We start from the raw sequence: 22,159 nt of genomic DNA, 5'->3' as shown, positions 1-22,159 counted from the left end.
ATGAAGGCTTGAACAGGTTAGAGCTGTGAAAAGTTCAGTCCTCTGTAAAGGGGCCTTGGCAAGATCAAATCTTGACTTACCTTCTCCAGCTATAGTCTAAGTAATAGTTTACTGTGCAGCCTACTTTCCCTGGTCTGTTTAATGGACATCACTATTACAAATCATTAAGCAGGTGCAATTTGTGCTTTCCATCATGGGGTCACTGATTTAATTCATAATTCTCTGTTTTTACAGATATTTGCAGGTGCAATTTTGAGCGCTTCTATGAGGTTTTCAGACTTTGTGAAACAAGTTTATAGCATGGAGGTAAATACTTTTTTTTGATAACTTGTGAGAAATGGGCATCGTCAGAACCATGGCACTGTCTGCACCTTTGTGTTATTTCTGATCTCTACATACCTAGGTACTTCTAAATAGCAAAAGAAAAGACCAAGGAGCAGATTCAAGCACTGAGCCCTGGCTGTCCTCACTGCTAGCTATTATGCCACTTCCTGGATCTGTTTTAGACCGTCCAAGTTAACATGCGGACAAAGTTTGGGGACTTCTCCCAAAAGGCAATATAGATGACACTAGAGCAGTTTAGTCTCCATCCACAGTCATTTAAAAGTATCCTAGCAAGTTTTGCACGCTCAAACACTCCCACCTCCCACATCTACATCATACACTGTGCAACACATATGCTTGCCATGATGCTATAAAAATTCCATTCTGATGCTATAGAATGGAAAATAATAATGTCTTAGTGCCACAGAAACACCACATGGAGTCCAATGGAGACTCAGGACCAAGTACACCGGAGGATAAGTGCAGCCTATCTGATACAGAAGGAGCCAATCCTAAAGCGTTTCTCCTATCTATGCCATTTGGCCATGTGGGCAGTATTCACTGTCTGGCCTGACCCTCTTTGATTTTGCAAGATATGTATGCTGAGTGCATCCAAACTGAGCTTTGTGCTTCTTTTGTTATTCTTTATCACTTCTTACCTTTTTTTTTATCCCAACCATTCACTTTCCTTGCTTATTTAATTTTCTGAAATTGTGTGTTTATCTGTCTGCTCATAGGCAACAATATACTGCTACATAGTTCTGATGGATACCCCATGCTGAAGATCAGGATGAATTCTTTTAATGACTCTCAGTCTAAGCAATAGCCTTAGGATATGTATTTGTCAGAATAATTTTGCCTGAGGCTTCAGTTTTTTGTTTTGTTTTGTTTTATTTTAATTCTCCCTTGCTTTTCAAAGGTTTGTTACTGAAGAGTATGTAATACAGGCCAAACTAGTCTAGGGTAAGGGATTGCAGCATGCACATTTCAGTGTGGCTTCAAGCAGGCAGTGTTCTCAAATGCTGCTGAGAACCATCTCTATCCATACATTGATCTGATATAAATTTATCCCCTTCAATAAAGTAGGCTATTTGCAATTTTAAAAATAAACACCCTCATTCTGTTTTTCCCCTAACTTTGGGAGTTCCCAGAACTGCTTGTAATGCAAGCAGACTTGCTGATTTTCACTATGCAACAGTTCTTGCAACCCAAACAGCAGAAAACTTAGTCAGTGGATATAATGATCTGTACCTGCCTGAATGAGTCAGCCATCAGCAAAGGAAAAAAATACCTGTTACTCTACTGCAGGCATGATGTCCTAGCCTTAGGGTTACATTTGATGGGTTTCTTGCAATTGCAAGTTCCTTTCCAACAGCTGAATTAGCAATCATTTGAAAATCTTACAGTTTTAATTGCTGTAATAAAGTGGTGTTGAACTGTGCCTTACATCTCGTTATTTAGATTTTTGGATGTTTTGCTCTCACTGAACTCAGCCATGGAACTAATGTCAAAGGCATACGGACTACTGCCACATTTGATCATAGCACTCAGGTTAGTCCTTAATGCACAGGGATAATGTTTGACACTGTTAAGCTCTGTTATTTACTGACAGGACAGACTGATTCAAGGATTTCTTTGGTTAACAAGAGAGAATCAAGTTCAACTCCAAATGTAAAAAAAAAAGTCAAATCTTTACATTATTATAAATATTTACAGTAAACCCATCAATTTCTGTTTTCTTGCTTTCACTTCTGGTTGTGATATAAAATAAGGATAGCATCCTTCTCCTTTATTGTCTCTCTTAAGGACTAGTTGGACATGCAGATTAAATAGTCTTTTGTCTTTAAATATGACAGCTTTTTATATACAAAGATTAGGATTATTTCCTGAGGATGAGAAGAAGAAATACAAAAAAGATAACAAGACTATCAAAGAGACCCAAAGAAGAAAACAATAAACTCTTTTTTTCTATTAGGATAGTGCTTACTATTAATAATTTTTCTGAAATCAACACTACTGCAGAAATAAATTAATTGTCCTAATGTTTTTTCAGTAAATGAATAGAACTCATCATAGTTTTACATTAAGGGAGAAGAAAATAGAAGTTAAGAGAGGAGCCTGATAGAACTTTCTCTCTCTCTTTGTCATCTACATGCTCGGTTTGCGCCAAGGTGAATTTAAAATGTGTTATTTAATGTCCCAAGCAGGTAAGCTCATCATCTCCCCCAAAGACTCTGGCATCTTATTGCACTGTAATATACAGAACTGGGTGCTGTTACTGTCAACAAACAGTGTTACATCATGAAGTGGCTTCAAAAGAATCAGAAATGAGAATCATAGATTTGAAACATAAGATTTTATATTCTTCAGTAGGACAACATTCCGGTCTGCACTTTTTCTTATACAAGCAATTCAGTGAGCATTTATGCAACATGGACAATCAGATCCCTTTCCAGGAAAAAAAAAAAAAAAAAAAAACCAAAACCTCCAAAATTTGTGAGATTGGCAGCATGAAAAGTTCCATTTAAATAAATTGAGTTTTAGGCTGGTGATGACTGCACTGCAGAAGAAGTGACTGAAATGACTAAATCTTTGCTAAGATCATGAAGCTCTGACTTCAGATTTCTTTTACATCCAGAAAGCATACTATTTGGAATCTAAAAATCTGAATGCTGAAGCTATGTCTAAATTTCAGGATACATGTATTCTTCATAATTCCCACTACTCATGGTCCTCCAGTTGTCCAAACTGGGAAGTCTGCTGCCTTTCACACTGTCAACCAGGCTTCCTTTCCATACAAAACTGCGTAAGGAGGAGGTGGTCCCTGCATAGGTTTCAGCCGTCACAGTCCCACACTTGGACTCATAGCTCAGCTTAACCTAAGATCTAGGAAATGCTTATGACTCCATCACTTGGCTTTACTTTTCTTAACTGCTTCAGTGAGCAATTAAAAGGCTGAATTTCAAGATTTACAGTGAAGTAATGAACTTTTCAGCTCTGAATTTTTCCTAGCTACATGTATTCTCCCCAAAGTTGAACACAATAAGAGAGATTTCAGCTGTTGGAGTGGAGTACAGAACGAAACCCTGGAAGTTAATGGATGTTTTCAAAACGTTACCATGGTCTTGAATTAAAAATAAAATAGCCATGTGTTGATTTTTATGATTTATATAATTTGCTCCTTTCTTTCCTGGCCACAGGAATTTATCATTAATACTCCTGACTTTGAAGCTGCAAAGTTCTGGGTTGGTAATATGGGGAAACATGCCACTCATGCAGTTGTGTACGCTCAGCTCTATACTCCTGATGGACAGTGCCAAGGATTACATTCCTTTCTTGTACAGGTAGGGTAGAAATATTGCTAATCTTTTTTTCTTTTGGGGGGGAGTGGGTTCAAATGAAAAACTTTCTGTTATGCTATTTATATCTGACCAGCAGATTCTTTAATTAATGCCTTCAACATTTATTGCAATTGTAACAAGTGTACTGATTTTGTGATGGTTGTACAGCCAGTTTTATACTGCCAGTTTTCTGCAAAAAATTCTGACAAATACAAAAGAGCTGAAAAGCCTCCAGATTTTCATGCTACCTAAATAGTTAGAACTAACCTATGCTGTATGAAGTCCTGAAAATCTTGGATGAGGCTTAAGATGATTGATGTCTGCCAATGCTGCAGGCTGATACGCATGAAATCTGCAAGCTTCTACCACAGAGATAATTTTGTAAGATTAAAGGCATCAGAAAATACGGCAGTGCAGTAGAGAAGTTGTACATAGTAAAATGAACTAGTTGCAGACTGAACAGAATTTATTACAAAATCGGGGAATATCTCAAAGATGATGGCTACATAAAAGTTCCATTGATTCGTGCTATGTCTGTGTATGCCTGAAGAAGGTTTCAGTGCTAGTCTGATGAGAGCAGTCATCAGTGTTAAGGCATATTTAACACAGTGAAGTAATTAGTGTCATATTGCCAAAGTAATTTCATTAAGGGATCTGCGTCCTGAATGAGAGGATACATGAGTACAAGTTATATCCAGGTTTATGTGCTTAGAAAAACAGACAGCTTTCTTTAGCATTAATAACAGAGAACAAGTTGGGAATATTTTCACTGTTTGAAAAGTTCAGCTAGTAACTTTCATTGTTCCACAAATGAAATAATGTTTCATTCCACTTCTATGCAGATTCGAGATACAAAAACTCTCCTACCAATGCCAGGTGTGATGGTAGGTGACATAGGAAAGAAACTTGGGCAGAATGGGTTGGATAATGGGTAAGTCAATCCACTTGAAAGAGGAAACATTCTAGATTATATCACACTGTGGTGCAAATATTCTCCTGTTTCTTCTGAGGTATTCGCTAGTGGGTTTAAGTTGTTGGTATTTCTAAAAAAACCCCAGACTGAAAAATCTTGAATTTCAGTATTTTCTATGTGAATAACCATAGTCTTTCACTTCTCTCACTTTTTAGAATATGAAGTGCCCCTGATACTCTGTGAATATCCCCAAGCATTCTTGCAGTCATAGACTCTGCAACAATAATAATGAAAAAAAACCCAAAAAATCCATTAAGTTGTGAGCAAAGAACTTGATCAGCCTCTCCACCTATCTGGATGTAAGCCCTTAATTATTTTGTCTGTCAATTTCCAGCCCACAGGAAGGCTAATGGAGGTCGACAAATGAGGTTTATTGTTAGTAAAGATTTAAGATTAATGAGACCCAGTAGAGAAACTAGGTATCTTGTTTGAATCATGGGATTTCTGGAGTAATCCCGTTCACTGCAGAAAAGAAGGAGAAGGTTAGTTATTTTTTTCTGACTCTCTGTGTGCAGTTAATAAAAAAGTACCTGGGCTCCATTTCTGAGTCATGGCCTTACTTACAGTGTAAGTACAATTTATTTACTTACTTACAGTTACTTACAGTGGCCTTACTGTGTCTTTACTAACCAAAGGTATCTGATGGGGAGGAGAGACAGTGAGGAAATTGAGGTAGATTTCTGCATTAAAACAGCCATTATGATTTAAACCCCTGTATTACTTACATAGCTCTGTGTAAAGACAGAGACCTAAAATAGTAAGGGGTGGGGAGGGCTGTTCACTTCTTTATGCCTCAAATTTACCTCTTTCTGTTGATTCAGTTAATTACAGATATATGTATTGTCCTTCACAACATGCCATTCCAGTAAACAAGGTATAGACATCCTAAGGTTTCCTGCTTTCACATGTAATGGCTTTGGCTGGCTTTCCAGAAGGTTGTAAGTCTTCTGTAGTTTGTTCTCTGTACCAGCCTCCTCCAGATGTCCCAAATAGCCTGTAGTGGCAAAAATACCACTGACTTTTATATTTATGTAGATCATTCTCATTAATGCTCTGTTTCCTGAAGACACAGAAGAAATAAAGAAAAAAAAAGTACAGGAAATGAAGTTTTATAGAGGAAAAATATGAGAAAAGACCTGGAAAAGGAAGGGGGTTAGGTTTTGGTGGGTATTTTTGCCTGCATCTGCATTACAAACGAGTAGCCACCAGATGGCATAGCAACATAGAATCATAGAATCGTTTACGTTGGAAAAGACCTTTAAGATCATCCAGTCCAACCATTAACCTACAATACCAAATCACACTAAACCAATCAAGGGTAGACTAGACTAAACCATGTCCCAAAGTGCCACGTCTACCCGTTTTTTGAACACTTCCAGGGATGGTGACTCCACCACCTCTCTGGGCAGCCTGTTCCAATGCTTGACTGCCCTTTCCGTGGAGAATTTTTTCCTAATTTCCAACCTAAACCTCCCCTGGCACAGCTTGAGCCCATTTCCTCTTGTCCTATCGCTAACTACTTGGGAGAAGAGACCAACACCCACCTCACTACAACGTCCTTTCAGGGAGTTGTAGAGAGCGATAAGGTTTCCCCTCAGCCTCCTCTTCTCCAGGCTAAACAACCCCAGTTCCCTCAGCCGCTCCTCATAAGGCCTGTGCTCCAGACCCTTCACCAGCTTTGTTGCCCTTCTCTGAACACACTCCAGCACCTCAGTGTCCTTCTTGTATTGAGGGGCCCAAAACTGGACACAGTATTCCAGGTGCGGCCTCACCAGCGCCGAGTGCAAGGGGACAATCACCTCCCTGCTCCTGCTGGCCACACTATTCCTGATACAAGCCAGGATGCTGTTGGCCTTCTTGGCCACCTGGGCACACTGCTGGCTCATGTTCAGCTGGCTATCTACCAACACCCCTAGGTCCTTTTCGGCCAGGCAGCTTTCCAGCCACTCTTCCCCAAGCCTGTAGCGTTGCATGGGGTTGTTGTGACCCAAGTGCAGGACCTGGCAACTTGGCCTTGTTAAACCTCATACAGTTGGCCTCGGCCTATCGGTCCAGCCTGTCCAGGTCCCTCTGCAGGGCCATCCTACCCTCCAGCAGATTGACACTCCCACCCAACTTGGTGTCATCTGCAAACTTACTGAGGGTGTACTCAATCCCTTCATCCAGATCATCGATGAAGATATTAAACAAGGCTGGCCCCAAAGCAGAGCCCTGGGGAACACCGCTCGTGACCAGCCGCCAACTGGACTCCATTTACCGCAACTCTCTGGGCTTGGCCACCCAACCATTTTTTTACGCAGTGAAGACTACGCCCGTCCAAGCCATGAGCTGCCAGCTTCCCAAGGAGAATATTGTGGGAGACTGTGTCAAAGGCTTTGCTAAAGTCCACGTAAATGACATCCACAGCCTTTCCATCATCTACCAGGCAGGTCACCAGGTCATAAAAGGAGATCAGGTTGGTCAAACAGGACCTGCCTTTCATAAACCTGTGCTGGCTGGGCCTGATCCCCTGGTTGACCTGCACTTGCCTGTTGAGTTCACTCAATATGAACCTCTCCATGCCTGAGTAAATTTAATTCAGGTTTGTATTTCTGTAGAAATGTTCAAATTCTGCTGTTCATTCTTAATTTGCAGCATAGTTTTATGTGCAACACAAAGAACGAGAGGAGTGTGCTTATCACGTAACTTCAAAATGCACATAATTTCAAAATCCATTTATCCTTTGATCTACTGGGAAAAAATAGAGCATTTCTTAAAATATCGGTAATAACTGAATAATCTGAAATGATAATCTACATAATACACTGTAAATAAGAGATACCAGTAACTTCCTACCTTAATGTCAGATGGAATCCCTTATCTTAGTTGTGACATCACGTGTCATTTAAAGCAATCACAGGGCATTCTAATCTTTCTGTTTACTTCGCATATGCTGCTTTAAAAAAAAAATATTATCTTCTGCTAACAGCAGTGCCTGAGGAGCCTAAATCATGGATCTAGATCTCTTAAGTATGGATTAAAACAATCCTTGCACTAGAAAGCTTAAGGCTAAAACAACCCCCGCAGATTAAGATGGGAAGAGGGAGCCCAGGGTTACCAATAGATAGCCTTAATTCAGCTGAAAACTGTAAGAGCCTGTGTTCCTGATCTACCTCAGCTATTTTCTCTGGAGAGGTCTGAGGCTAGATGCCAACATTGTTCACAAGAACTAGAGAACTAATTTTTGCTTTGCAACATTCCTGCTCACACTGAGCTGTCAAAAATGTCAGGACTTGTACACATTGCTTCTCAGAGGTACATGAAGGCCTGGATGGGGACTGGAGAGGTAGTAGCTTCATAGCTCTGCATTTGTTTGCAGAGAGGACAAGCTGTGCCACTCCAGAAGATGGACTGTTAGTTGCATGATCTGCAAAATGCCAGGATTCACAGGGATACATTTCATCCTGGGCCACCAGACACTGCCTTGTCAAGGTGTTCTCCTAAGCAGTTTAGTAGTCTTGTATCCTAGCTTATCCCAGAGAAAGCACAGCCTGCAGTTCTTGTGCACTGTAGAAGCCTCTTGTATGTGGTGATGAGAAAACATTCCATTATGCTGCAACTACAAGTGTTAGTCTCTACTGCATACTTTGCCAGTTTTTTAATGTATGTGTGAAGTCTGGTTCCACTACCATAGACACTTAGTAAATCAGATGTATTTCCATGTAGTTACACTCAGGTAAATGGTCAGAGTGAAGATCAGAGTCTGAGATCTCTGGCAAAGGTGTCAGATTTTGTTCTGGCTCTCAAGAAGTTTATGCTACTAATTTTCAATATGAGAGTTAAGCTCCTGAACACTTATATAGGACATGGGGAAGAAATTCCAGAGCTTCCTTGGAAAATGCCATTGATTTATGCTATGTAACAGAACAGAGTAGGTGATTGTAGTTGTCCCTTCTGGCTTTGGAAAACAATTAATCTCTTGGGTCATTTGGCTGAAGGCTGGTTTCCTGCTAACACAAAGTGTAATGTTTTCAGTAAGAGAAAGAATTTCAGAAGTAATGTGGGAATTTTTACACTGTAAATCCAATTGACTAGCCGGCTCCTTTTAAGTCTGTCTTTCCAAGTAATTCTCATCGCTTCATAATTGGAATGTCCAAAAATCACATGGGTTTTGCAAGGCTTTGTAACTTAGCTACCCTGACAAAAAAGACAAAATCACTTTAAAATATTTTAAAATAGTTTTCTTTTGCTCTGTCATTTACAATAATTTGTGTAATCAATACATAAATGGTTAAAAATAGAACTCAATTTTTCTTATGCAGAGTTTAGACCGGTTTTGTGGTTTGTTACCTAAAAATAAATCCGACTGCCACCAGGGGATGCAAGCGCTTCAGTCTTTATTTTTATAATATACAAATTTCCACCTGTTGCTAGTGCACTGGCAGTCTTTGAAATGTGCTGTTCACTGAGGTCCCAAAATGGAAGGAGCTGACAAAAAAAACACTGAAAAAAACTCTGGGTATTTGGGATCCAGGGGCTTTTCAATAAAATAGATGGTAGGCATAAGAAGAGGGACATAAAGCAAGAGCTTGGCTAAGTGCTGATGTGCTTTTCTGTTTCTTCTCTTTGTTTTTTTTTTGTCTACCCTGGCTAATGTAACATTACCAAAATTACCCATTACTGCAGCGCACGTCAGTAAATGATTGCCACTGAATCGGTGGTGAACCAATTTTGTGTCCAGTTGTAACTAGCAGCAAATTGCTGCTTTTCCCCCTCCAGAAATAGAAATGATGCCCAACTGAATCTGCATGGGGAGGAGTTTGAAAATCAGTTATAATTGTGTTCTGAAGTGGTGCTTAATGTGCCTTTGTAAAACATGCTCTGAGCTCGTTCAGCTGTATCCACTGATAACGAGTAGGCAGTTTGTTGAGCAGACAAAACCTACAAGGGAAGAACTAGTGAAATGAAGCTATCAAAGGTACAGCAAACCACTGCCAGACAGAAAGCTATTTATTTTAACTGAATTGTTTGTAGGGGAAAAAAGGATCTTTCTGGGGGAAGAAGAATTGTTGGCTGTATCTAATTATAATGATGGACTTTGGAAAACAGGGGGGTTTATTAGCTGTTTAACAACCTTTCATATACAATTAAAATGTAATCAATCTCTCCACATGTACAACATGCTGAGACATTCAGCATGTTCTCTAGCAATCACTGAGGCCAGATAGAGTTTTCTGGATACTGAAAACAAAACAAAACACCCAAGAGGAAATGGGAAAAGGGGATTTATTGGGCAGAAAAGCAATACATGGTGTAAAAGAATCGCTCCTGGAAAGAGAGTGCAGGTTCTGAAAGCCCTCACTACCATTCCTTGTATATTGGCAAAGATGGCATACATCACACAATCTCCAAGCCTTTACAGGTGACTTTTAAATACTTAATTCATATTTTTTTTTCTTTGTTACTATTTCAGTATCAATGCCAATAATACATTAAGATTCTGCTACTGCTAGTTTAAAGGTAGAACAAATGAAAATCTAGTCCTTCAAAGGGTTTTTGTCTCCTGGTATTTATCCTCTTAACTCTTATTTAGATTTTGCAATGGTTGCAGTTATTTCACTAGGAAGATAGGAGCTGTAATACATGGTTGAAGCCTAAATAGTCTTTGGAGCTTCATCTTACAATCTGAAGCAGTAGCTCGGTGAAGATAATTTCCATACTCAGCTTCTTTGGTTGTTTGCTTCTACTCCCACACTGCCTTTTTCTTTGTGCTGGACAAACATTTATGTAGCTGTGCAGGGGACTCAGCTAGGGAACTGGAACTGCATGAAAACTAATCTGACAAAAAAACCCCAAATTTGGCTGTCTTCAACCAGATCATTTGTCAGGTCTGGTTCACTGTAAGGCCACAGAAGAGGCAGTTCCAGTACGAGGAAAGGGATAGTATAGGGGATGTGAATAAGCAACCAAGTGTAGAAATCAGTCCTGCTTCTCAAATAAACAAGCTTATGCTTGTTCAACATTTTTATTGTCTTGCAGCCTCTGACCAGAGTCACAAACAATTGCAATAGTAATGAAACAGCTATAAAGTAAAAATAAATGTTAAAGATGCCTGTACCTGTACTTGCATTCTCTGAATACAGTGCCATCAATACTTCGATCCTTGTGAGCAGTACCACTTTCACAGTTAAACCAAATATTTCACAGGACACATCTTGTATATTTAAGTCAAATAATAATTTAAGTCAAAACAGTGATCTTTGCAGTGGAATCATTGATATTTCCTGGTTTTGCCCTCTCCACTTAGTTTCTACAGTCAAGGTTAGACACTATATGGGTACATATAGCGCTGTGCACATTGCTAAGACGTAGTCACATTGCTGAAGAGTGCTGCCTTATACCCTCATTTTTGTCACTCACATGTACCTCAAAACCGTGTAGCCATAGCCAGATCACACTGACAGGCACTTCATGGTGCTAATGGGGAAAGGTAGATTCAGATCTGGTCACGCATTTGTTTTATCACCCACAGAAATAGAGCTTCGCATCTGCAGTGAACTTCAAACAACCTTTTTTCTTCCTTAGCAGAGCTCTGTCAGGTCTCAACAGTTGCAGGAGTCTGCACATCCAGAACTCCTTACAACACTGGCACTTAGACTATAAGAACTTTAGGGTGAGTGGGTCTTTGTGTGTCCATGAAGTCCATTAAAAGAGGATTAGGAGGCCTATAAAATGCTATGTTGTTTTATCATTGCTATTGAGCGTTACTGTTACACAGCTGCATTCTTAGATTAGAGCCTTGATTGTAGGAAGTAGAGCTAAAATATTGCCTTGCAGTTTTCCCCAGCTTCTCTGTAACTCTTCTCAACTCTAACCTTTCTGTGAGTTTCAGTCTGGAATATGTGGCTGTTTTCTTTCCTTCTGCAAGTTTTTCACCAAACCTCTGAAGTGTTATTCCTCCCAAGGTTTACTGTATTCCATAAACAGCCATGAGATCACTTGACTCACAGCCTTCCAATACCATTCACCTGCTTGCTGTTTCTGGCTGGAAGGATTGAAGGAACTGTCACTGCACCGTCTCTAACGTAGTCAATAACAAAAGCTGGCAGGAAAGACATTTTAGTGAGTCTGAAATTCAACAAAGCATGTTTGAGCTATTTGTACTATAGGTAACAGCTTATTAATTCAGTACTGGCAAAAGGAGCTCGTAGCTTTTCCAGCTGCTCCTTTTTTATCAGCATTACTGCACACCAGATGAATTGCTATTGCATGATTTAAAGTCAATAAGATTAACTTTGCTTGAAATGTTCCCTAAACTACTGGCCAAAGAACCCAAACAAGAATGCCACTACTGGAATAGCGCTTCCCTCTGCTCAGCTAATCTAGGTAGAAATCTGTGTGATACAGGTTTTTTTACTTGTGCGCTACATGATGCAAAATTGCACATTGTTATAGAGCCCTATGATATATATTTAAAATGACAACTATCTGTCTGTCTTGCTGAGAGGTCTTAATCTCAGTCACACTCATTGCTATGCAGAAGAGGCCCTAAGTAGGGTAGCTTTCAAACCTATGGTCTTGTCATCACCATGTGAAATTTAGCCATTTTCCAAACCTGCTGGTACATGATATCCCCATGACTCTGTATATAGTTCCATTATTGTAAGATATTTCTTCAATTGTTTTCCCCTGAATGTGTTGACAGATGTGATCCATGTCTATTCACTATGCTTTCTAGGCTAATAACCATTAGAAATGTGATCACTGACTTCATTAGATCTTACTCTTTATTTTTAATATTTTCTGCTATCAAGTTCAAATTGGCCAGTATGTTTAACAATTTCAAATAGCAAAGTTCTTGGAGAAGGAGCATAACAGCAGTTGGCAATGATCTCACAAGGTTGCCTAACTCCCAGGTCCTGTAAGGTTCTGCTTTTATTTTCAACACTGGTGCATATAGGAAATCTATCTTATTTCTTTACGCATGGGAATTTTCTGTGTGATTTTTAATTGCTAGTTCTCTTTCTCTCTTTTGCTTCTTAAAGTTTTTGCCATCTTATGTGTGTTTAGTTTGATAGCAGCTAACAGAAAAAGAAGGAAATAATGTATCTGTAATGGACAATATAAAGGGAAAAACCTAAACTTTCAAAAATTGTGATTTGAACTAATTTTGATTTTAAGAAAATAGATTGTTATATAATGATTGGAAATCTAGTATTCTGGTTCACTAGCTGTGAAAAAGGTTATTATAAGAAGGGTATACATGTGGGTTTTAATTAAAATAATAATTATGTGGTAGAGAATTAGCTACATTATATTTATGTCAGACATATTATCATAAAACTTTCTACAAGATTTTTTGCTCTTTCCAAGAAAAGACTTCCTCTAGATTTAACTATTTGGGATTGTATCATAACAGGTGAAAGTGGGTAAAACTGTTTAGGTCATTTTGGGAGTTGCTTTGTTTGGCACACATCTGCCACATGTTCAGTTTTAGTAGGCTTGAATTTCCTAAAAGTAGGTTATTAGTATATAGATTTATATATTAGTAGGTTTGATTTTGCTTTTTCAGAACTCTAGAGTTTCAAGCACATATCAATAGAAATAATTTTCTACAACTGCACAGCTTTGCTGAATGAACTGAACTAATCACTACAGCGTAAAACACCAAAGGACGATTTGCCATCTTGTTCATTGTCATTGCTATCGCGACTCTTACTGTTCATCACACACACGACTAAACATGCTCCAAATATGTATTTGCAAAGAGAAGGCCCAAGAGCTGGAGCCCTTTGAAATTTCTTCCTAATCTGTGCCCCAAAGATTGTATCATCTCTCTGATAGGTCAACTCTTCCTTTAGTCTGGTTTATGATTCCAGTTTTTATCACCCATTCAATAGCTTTTAAAAATAATATTTCATTGCTTTCTTCCATGCATCTTTTCCTAACTGGGAGGGATCCTTTATAAACATCCATGAAGCTCCCTTACTTTCATCACTCTAATTCCTCCTTAAAATTCTCATTTGCTCTAATGGCTTATAAAAAATGCCGGTGCTTAGCTGCCAATGTGCTGTGACTGGCAGGTATCATATCAAGAAAGTATTCTTCAGTAGTTAGCGTCTTCCTCACCGTTTGTTTGAACACATTTGTAGCTTCTTGCCTTACGCTTGGATTGTAAGCTCCGAGGAGGAGAAGGAAGCACCTTTTTGTAGTTCTACGGATGTACAGTAACTAGGAAAAGGGAGTGCTAAACTAGGGACCTAAACCTTGTGACACACACTCTCCTGGAATTGAAGTAATGGGTAATAATTAAAAAGCTCAAGTTTTGTCTAACATGCATGCTATTGCTTAAAAATATTGGAGCCACTATACAGTTTTAGTTGTGATGGATTTTATTGGGGATATAGGGAGCAGAGAATGTGAATGTAACCAGAAGAACTTTTTTGAATGAGATTTTTTTATTTTCAGTGATATGAAAAAAATATTAACAAAGATGGCAATCAGATTTTTGGAAATTCTGAATTTGCTTCTGTTACAAAGTAGCATTGTCTCACTGAAACTGGCACTTAATAAAGCACTTTTTAGCATCATTAAGGCCAGTAAGCAGCTGGTTCTGGGTTAGGATAGCATGCTTTTCTCTGTGGCTAAGTCTGAAAATACTGTGTATCTCTAAGGCTGAATAAATTCAGTATGCAGATATGTTTCCTTGGAAACAACTCGTAATTTTAAAGCACAGGCAGCAATGCAGCCCTTATGTAATTTATTAACGTGAAAGACGTGGCTCTCGTGAGCCTTATTAAATAGATCAGCCTGTATTGGCAGGAAAAAGGAATTTGCTTTGATTACAAATACAGCTTTTCAAGTGCTGTTAGATACTGCGATATTCGTGAGTGGAGCTGATATTACTGCTATTGTGCCAAGCTGTATTGCCCATTTGGGTGAAACTGTTCATACACTTTCTTCCTGAGTAATATGAATGCTCAGGACATTCTGCCTATTCTAACAACTTCCTTTATTGCTGCTAGGGTGCCACAATTTAGAAAAGGTCATCGTCCTCTTCCTTTTTAAGATGCCACATTCCAGGGAACAGAAATCCTAGTTTGAGTTTAAACAAAAGAAAATTCTCCATTCAGTTCCTTCTCAGGGCACTATTTCAGCTATGTCCTCATTTGTATAACATGAATTTGTAACATGAATGATACTCACAGATCTATATTTTAGACTCATAAAAATATATAGTGTCTCTATTCCAAAGCAGTCTCCAGACTGGACTGAACAACACTTCAGTAAAGCACATGGTTCAGCAGAATTGTTTGTGGCAGGGAATTACTAAGAGTCAGAACGGCTGAGTCTGGTTCTAAGAAGGAAGTTGTTCATCTTCCCAAGCTTTTTGATAGCTGAGATATTAAGCTAAGTAACTTACCTAAACTCATGCAGACTGAGAATTCAGTTCAGGTTTCTGGGCTGTTGGTGAAAGTGTCTGTCAAACTGTCTCTGCCTAAGGTCTGTAACAAGTAACTTTACTTGTCCCTTCCCTCAAACAGAATATATTGCTTGTCCTTCCATTAGTTGTTTACTTCTTTACTTACGAAGCCGCTGAAATCATCTCCTGGAGTCAATGAGGTGTTTGGTTTGGTTTTGTAAGCATCATGTACTTTTTTTTAAAAAAAAAAACAAACTGAAGAGTTATGACAAATAATTTCCCGTCTTGAATTTCCTCTGCTGCCCTGAGTCTGAAAGCCTTTGTTCTCCCAGGCATACTCTCCTAAAATTACCTACCTGGCTTGATGGACATTGTTTTCAGTTCACTGATATGCCTGAGATCATTGTGCAATCCTCTCTTTGTTGTGACCTTTTTTCTGTAACGTAGACACCTCAGACTATGTCAAGGTAGATTTTACATTGCTTGTGTATTTGTTTAAACAGATTTGCCATGTTCCACAGTGTCAGGATACCGAAAGAAAACATACTGAATATAGCTGGAGATGTCACAGCTGAAGGGAAGTACTCAAGTTCAATCAAGGTATGAATGAAGGTTTTGTTTCATTAATACAGTTCATTAAATATGCAAAGGTATAAGTAGGTTAAGAGAGAGAGCATGGGCCTCTCATGTTGGAAAGTACTAGATACCTGGACTTATATAAGGGTGTTGATGATTTCACATGAGAGAGTCAGAATGCTGGTTTTTAATTGCCTTTCAGAGATGTCTCAACTCACCTTACTGATTTTACTGACTTCTTGCTCTTTGCGCTACCCCGCTCATCCCAAAGTAGTTTAGAGAAACTACTTGGAGTCTTGCCTGAGCGCTTTATCTGAATGTGTCAAGAACCAAAATTGGCCAATCCTCTGGGCTTCTGATCATGCTACCAGAGTTGCATCTTTATGGGAGATGTAAAAGAAATGTTAGCCTCATCATTCAGTCTGTGCCTTTTATTCATTCAGGGTGTTAAAGAGCGTTTTAGGGCAGCTGTGGGATCCTTGTCTGCTGGCAGAATTCTGATCACGGCAATTTCCACAACCAATTTAAAGCTTGCCTTATCAATAGCCATTCGCTTCTCAGCAGCTCGCCATCAGTTTGGACCAACTGATGATGAAGAAATACCTGTTCTTGAATACCAAACACAGGTAAGTACTTTGGAATTCACATCTGCAGACACTTATATAATGAAACTCAGATTCAGAGCTACTGCAGATCAAAATAGCAACACTGAAGTTAGTGAAATTAACGTTGACTGTGTCATCTGAAGTGTCATTCTAATGCAGCTGTGGGGGTTCGTTCCAACTCAAGACCTTCTCCTGGCATGATCATGCTTTTGACATAAGTTCTTGGAATACCAAACCCCAAAATATTCATGTTTCTCTGAAGTATCTAAAAACATTTGTCTTCTAAAATAGTAACCTTTTCAGAGAAAGATTGTCTTCTATGCACATGTGAAAGTACTGCAGACGTAGAAACTAGTATTTATTTTAAAATGTCACTTTTGCTGCTAATTTTCTCTTTTTAGCCTTTGTGCTTTAAAAGTATAGAAATCAATGACATTCATTGTGGTGAAGTCTCAAGCTAGCATTAATTTTGAGAGGAATACAACCAATGTTTTTCTGCAGATTATGCAGATGAAAACCACCTTTTGCTCTGAAAAAGCAGAACATGTGTGTAGGGTGACTCAGAAATAGAGAAAACTCAGATCTGCTGAATGAGAAAGGTTAATATAGAAGAAGTGCTGAAAACAAACCTGCCTAGTTTGTGCTTGCAAAGTGGGTGCTTTTTTCCAAGTTTGCACTTAGTCTTGCAACTTTGAAAGATTTCATGGGTTTCTACAAACTGGCAAAAGCTGCCTTCTTTCCACCTCTTCTGAATAAGCCAGGGTCTGCATCCTACTATTCTTTGGGTCTCTCATTTTTTCTCAGTTTTGGCTTGTTCTGTGGGCTCTGCTTGCTGAACCTCTCATTCCCCACTTGCTCTATCACAAAAGCTTCCTCAAGCAGCTTCTTTTTTCCCTCATGGGCTCCAAGTTGCATGGTGCAGCAAAGATGCTCTTTTTATTGCTTCCCAGCCCTGTTTGGGTTTTTTTTGCCCAGTCTGCAACCAGCACTAAGGTACATTCAGCAATGAACAAGGAAGTGAAACAGTTACAATCTCTGTCATGTTGGTACAGAAGAAACAGATGAATCGTGATGGCCCCAGCATGGCAGACATTGTATCAACACAGGGCAAAAATGTCCTTGGTCCCCAAAGCTTCAGTGAACTTTTGCACAGAATGTTTATCACAAATTCATAAAATTCATAGAATGCATGAATGCATAACGTAACTAACTTATGTCTAGAGTAGTTACACTTAATTATGTTTATAGATGGTTATCGTTAAGTTCTCCATAAAGCAGTTTTCCAATTTGAACAAAGTAAAAATGAATGGATTGGTTCAATATTATAAGATCAGGACATACATATAACTATAAAAATATATGTCAATTTGCAATCAAATCTATTTAATTTTTATTCTAGCAATGGCGTCTTCTTCCTTATCTGGCTGCCGCATATGCCTTGGATTATTTCTCCAAATCCCTGTTTACGAACTGCGTAGAATTTTATGCAGGCTTATTGACAGAGCAAAGGAGTCGGAGACAAGTGAGATATTTACGCATTTCTTCTTTGCTGAGTTCTTACTATAATAAACTGGAAATTTCTAAGTGAAGGACCTACTTAGAAGTCTTAGGCCATCTTACAATCAAGAATGCTAGAGCAATGTCTCAGAAATATGGGACATATAAAGTAATGATTAAAGTTGCATTCAGAAAAGCATCCAAATTGGTTTTGACGGAGTGGTTAAGTTTTTATTGATTTCTGTGGGATTTAAGGTTATGTTCCCTTGCAGAATAGTTTATCATAAATACATGATGATAATGCAAATTCAGCTTATAACTGTTGTAAATGATACTGCAGGGGGCATATATCAAAGGCTTTCTGGAATGATACTATTCTTAATTCCTGCACAGACTCTGTGAGTCTGTCTTGAGTTTGCAATTCATATTCATACATTAGGATAAATATTTTTTGAGAAAAAAGTTAAGACTTTTGAGTCTTAATGTTGAATTTCTCATCCACAATCAGACCATTGGAAGTCACACCTTTACGGAGGAAATAGTTTGATCTATCTGTCTCTGTGCAAGGACTGATTCTCAGCCAAAATAAATGGGGTTTTATAGCATATAAATTTTATTTCTTTTTAAAAATGTTGACAGTATGAATTGTTAGGGCCTACACACTGGCTGTGTATTGCTGAGATCTCACTTAAAGACTCAGGGTTTTATCAGCTAAAATAAAGCTCGTGAAAGATTTGTGTGCTAATGGGCATTCTAATTTCTCCTCTTTGCACAAACCACAGAAGAATCTGTTTGATTTTTTTAATCTTATATTTTATCTCTGGAGGTCTCCAGTGCAGTCACTAATCTTAGGCAAAACAGTGGCTATCAGAAAAAAAATTGTGATAGGAAAAAATCTGATTGTTGACAATGTTAGGAATGTAATCCTTATGAATTCCTGTTGTTCTGTAGGAGATCTTAAAAAACAAATAAACAAACAAAAAAAACCAACCAGGGAGTTACTCTGAAACAAGCTTTGGTAGTATCAACCCACTATCTCCAGAAACTGGAATTCCAAACACATCTTCAAAGGAGGGCCAACAGAGTTAGTGTAAATGCAGGCTACTGTGATTCTCTGGAAATTGCGGGGGTGCATTTAAGTTTTCCCACTCTTTGCAAAACTGATGCTTGAAAGATCAGTGAAAACCATGTAAGGCAGTAAATATTATAAATATCCCCTTGCTGACCAGGGAGAGAGGGATTGCTTATATCACAGAGCTGACAGATGACATGCCACCTTCAACCACCTGCCTCTCCATCTTTGGGAGGAAGAGGTTGGCACGCAGTGAACTGTCCCATGCAATGCCATGTCAGCTGGCACATCTGAGCTAAGATGTGTGTCCATTACCTGGCACAAATTATTGCTGTCCCATGTAAGAAAGTTAGTGATGAAGGCTTTTCAGTTGTGGCAGGGTTTTTTTGTGGCAGCAAAAAATATGCTCTGCCCTTACACAGATCTCAGAAAATTTTATGTATGGATTGCCAGTTACACTTTTCTTCATTATAAAGCAGTACATGTAGCTATGGCTTTAACTGGTCACAAACTTACTTTGTGTAAAAGTTATTACTCACTTGTAATGTGTTTTTCACAAAGGCTGGTATGGGACGTGAGATTCATGCCTTATCTGCTGCCAGCAAACCACTGTCTTCTTGGACTGCTCAGCAGGCAGCCCAGGAATGCCGAGAAGCTTGTGGAGGACATGGTTACCTTGCCAGTAAGTTACAGACTACTGCATACACTGATCAGAAAGAGAATGGTTATGTTGATGTGTTCTTTGACTGTTGTTGTGTCATGGTGTCTGAATTTTAGCAATTTGTTTAGAAAAGTTTTTTTCCTCATATCCCTATTTTTAAAGTTCATTTCATACCTGGTACCACAAAAAAACCCCTTAAGCCCATGCAGCATCTGCATCAGCATTTGGACAGTCTGTACAGGTGATTCAGTGTCAGTTCCAGAAATAAAGATGCAGACTTTATGGATGAAAATTCCCCTTGTAAGATGAATGCAACACTTTTCTAAAATCTTTCCACTATATTCATTTTCACAAGCTAAACAGTGAACTTTCAAGCTCATCTGTTGGTAACAATAGTTGTACATACAGGAACAGACAACTGCCTTGCATTTTGTCACAGAATAATTACTTAATCCCCCTTAGCTTCCATTAATACATTGCAATATATTAAATTGTGCACTTGTTCTTACTAAGTGAATCGTCTGGGTGAAATCCGAAATGACAATGATCCAAACTGCACATATGAGGGAGACAACAATGTTCTGCTTCAGCAAACCAGCAACTACTTAATGAGCTGGATGAATTGCGTAAGAGGTGAGTTTTCATTGTGGAATCCTATGCTGGACCCAACAGTGTGTAGCTAATGGAATTAGGAGGTAATTTTGTACTGAAAGCAATTGACAGTCATTTAATCATTTTATAGAGCATAAATAATGTGCTACAGACTCCATCATATGACACATTCACAATAAACAGATATTTGCTGCAAGAAATATTTTTCTAAGTCTTGAAGAAGCTAACTAGATGTTTTGCCATCCCTACTCAGGTTAAGTAGTATCTTAGTCCCTAAGAAGTTCAGTTTAGTTCAGTGTAAGTAGTCCTAAAGTTGTTGTTAGTCTGGGTACCCTCTGCTCATTGTACTTAAAACAGTTCATATTGCCTAACTTGGTAGCAATATCCATCAGTACATTTTGTAGTTGATTCTGTTTCAATTTTCTAGCAGTGAGTTTCGCCAGCATCTTACAGAACTGGAAAACTCAGCAGTAGGAGCTGAATCTTCTGGGACTTATAGGCAGTGATGTCAGGTTTTTCAGCACTTGTCCACCAGTCCTCATTTGGCTGGACTACGTCATAATAAAATAAATATTATGGCCTAATTGCATCTGGCCTATCAAGTGTATGCATGGCTTTGTAGTAGGCTTTTAGTTCCAAAGAGTCTGATCTTTTTTCTTGTAAATAATTTTTATTTTCTTTGGTATTTCAGATAAAGCTCCTTTTGAATCCCCTTTTGGAACAGCAAATGTTTTGCAAGACTACCATCATATTCTTGGCTGGAAATTCACAGCCATTAGTGTTGAAGATTGCATGGACTCCTCAGGTAGCCTTCTGCTGTTGTTAAACAGATTCTAGAATCTTAAATGCCTTTCCAGAGGAAAGGATCCAGAGATTTGAAATTCATACTCTGCTACTTATTAGATATTTGCCATATTAATATGTGCTGATTTTCTTTGTATCATATGCATTTCAATTTACTAAGGACACAGTTTGCATTTCAAAATATGTCCTATTGTCCCCAGCCTCAATTCTGGAATGGAGGATAGCATCATGTATTTTTCTTCCATTTTTGTTCCTCTAAAATAGCATTTGTGATCTAGTTTTTTTGCCACTGTATTGTTGTTTTCAAGTAAAACTGTTGTAAGGGTCATTGATTGTCACTACCTTGTATTACTAAAATATTTTATTTTAGAAAACCATGCAAGTGATTTAGAAGTACATTGAAAAGGCTTTAAGTGTGTCTGCTTTTGACAGTTGCTTTTGGTTGCACAGAGAAAAATGGGTAATGGTGAAAGAAAGTTCCCTGCAGTTTTCCTGGCTTACTCGGCTGTAATCAAATCAAGTATGACATTAGATGCCATTCCCACTTTTGTATCACTGTGAGCCCAGATTGGCCCTTGGAGGCAAAAATTAACAAAGAAATGAGCAGATAATGAGGTAGTGACAGGGCATTGAGTAGAAGTGAATCTGTGAAACTGAGAACATACTGAGGGAAGAAAGTCGAATCTTAATATATAAGGGGCAATTGAGTTGATTCCTAGAATTCAATAACCACTTCAGTGCTCAAATAATTGCAAAAAAGCTGAACTTCAGATAGTGATGCATAGTACCAAGTGAGATAGTATCATAATAACTATGGGGTAAAATCTGAATAACTTCAAAATACAAAGGCTTATAAGAAAATAGACTAGTTCAAAACAACTGCTTGCTTGCTTCTTTGTCGTATGTCTCCAACTTGTGAAATCCAGCAGAGCACAAACTGATACCTAAGCACATGTTCTCTCCTCCCTTGTTATACCTACTGAACCAGACTATAGTTTTAAAAATATCTGAATCTGTTTATTGTTCCATTCTGTTAGAAACTGGACTGTTAATCTAGGTGCCTATATTTAGGTGGCATGTGAACACTCACAATTGCCTAAATAATATTCTACATCAAATCTTAAGCTAAAACACAAGCAAGTAGGATTCATACAAGGACTTTATGCTGAAGTACTTTTTTCCTTAATACTTCCAGGCTGCTCTAAAAATATAATGCACTTATGTACAAAGCAAGTCATTCAAATGCAATTACATTCAGCCACCTTTGCAATGTTAGAAGTCATGTGCTTTCA

General features: G+C 38.5%; 1 protein-coding gene across 4 annotated transcripts in view; it reads left to right on the top strand.

The window, feature by feature from the left end:
* Positions 1-22,159, top strand: part of ACOX3 (acyl-CoA oxidase 3, pristanoyl) — a 36,798-nt gene that overhangs the window by 5,712 nt on the left and 8,927 nt on the right. For 3 of the 4 annotated variants that reach the window (XM_075708821.1, XM_075708822.1, XM_075708824.1), the window contains 10 exons: positions 235-306; positions 1,786-1,875; positions 3,525-3,668; positions 4,508-4,596; positions 15,544-15,640; positions 16,060-16,242; positions 17,621-17,743; positions 19,352-19,472; positions 19,965-20,084; positions 20,755-20,868. In XM_075708821.1, coding sequence (XP_075564936.1) covers positions 235-306; positions 1,786-1,875; positions 3,525-3,668; positions 4,508-4,596; positions 15,544-15,640; positions 16,060-16,242; positions 17,621-17,743; positions 19,352-19,472; positions 19,965-20,084; positions 20,755-20,868 — 1,153 coding nt within the window. The remainder of the gene's footprint in view (positions 1-234; positions 307-1,785; positions 1,876-3,524; positions 3,669-4,507; positions 4,597-15,543; positions 15,641-16,059; positions 16,243-17,620; positions 17,744-19,351; positions 19,473-19,964; positions 20,085-20,754; positions 20,869-22,159) is intronic. The other variant, XM_075708823.1, reaches the window with a different exon arrangement.

The sequence above is a fragment of the Pelecanus crispus genome, chromosome 4 (assembly GCF_030463565.1).
Source record: "Pelecanus crispus isolate bPelCri1 chromosome 4, bPelCri1.pri, whole genome shotgun sequence".
Classification (NCBI taxonomy): Eukaryota; Metazoa; Chordata; class Aves; order Pelecaniformes; family Pelecanidae; genus Pelecanus; species Pelecanus crispus.
Note: the sequence above shows the minus strand (reverse complement) of the source record. Positions and strands in the feature narration are given on the sequence as shown.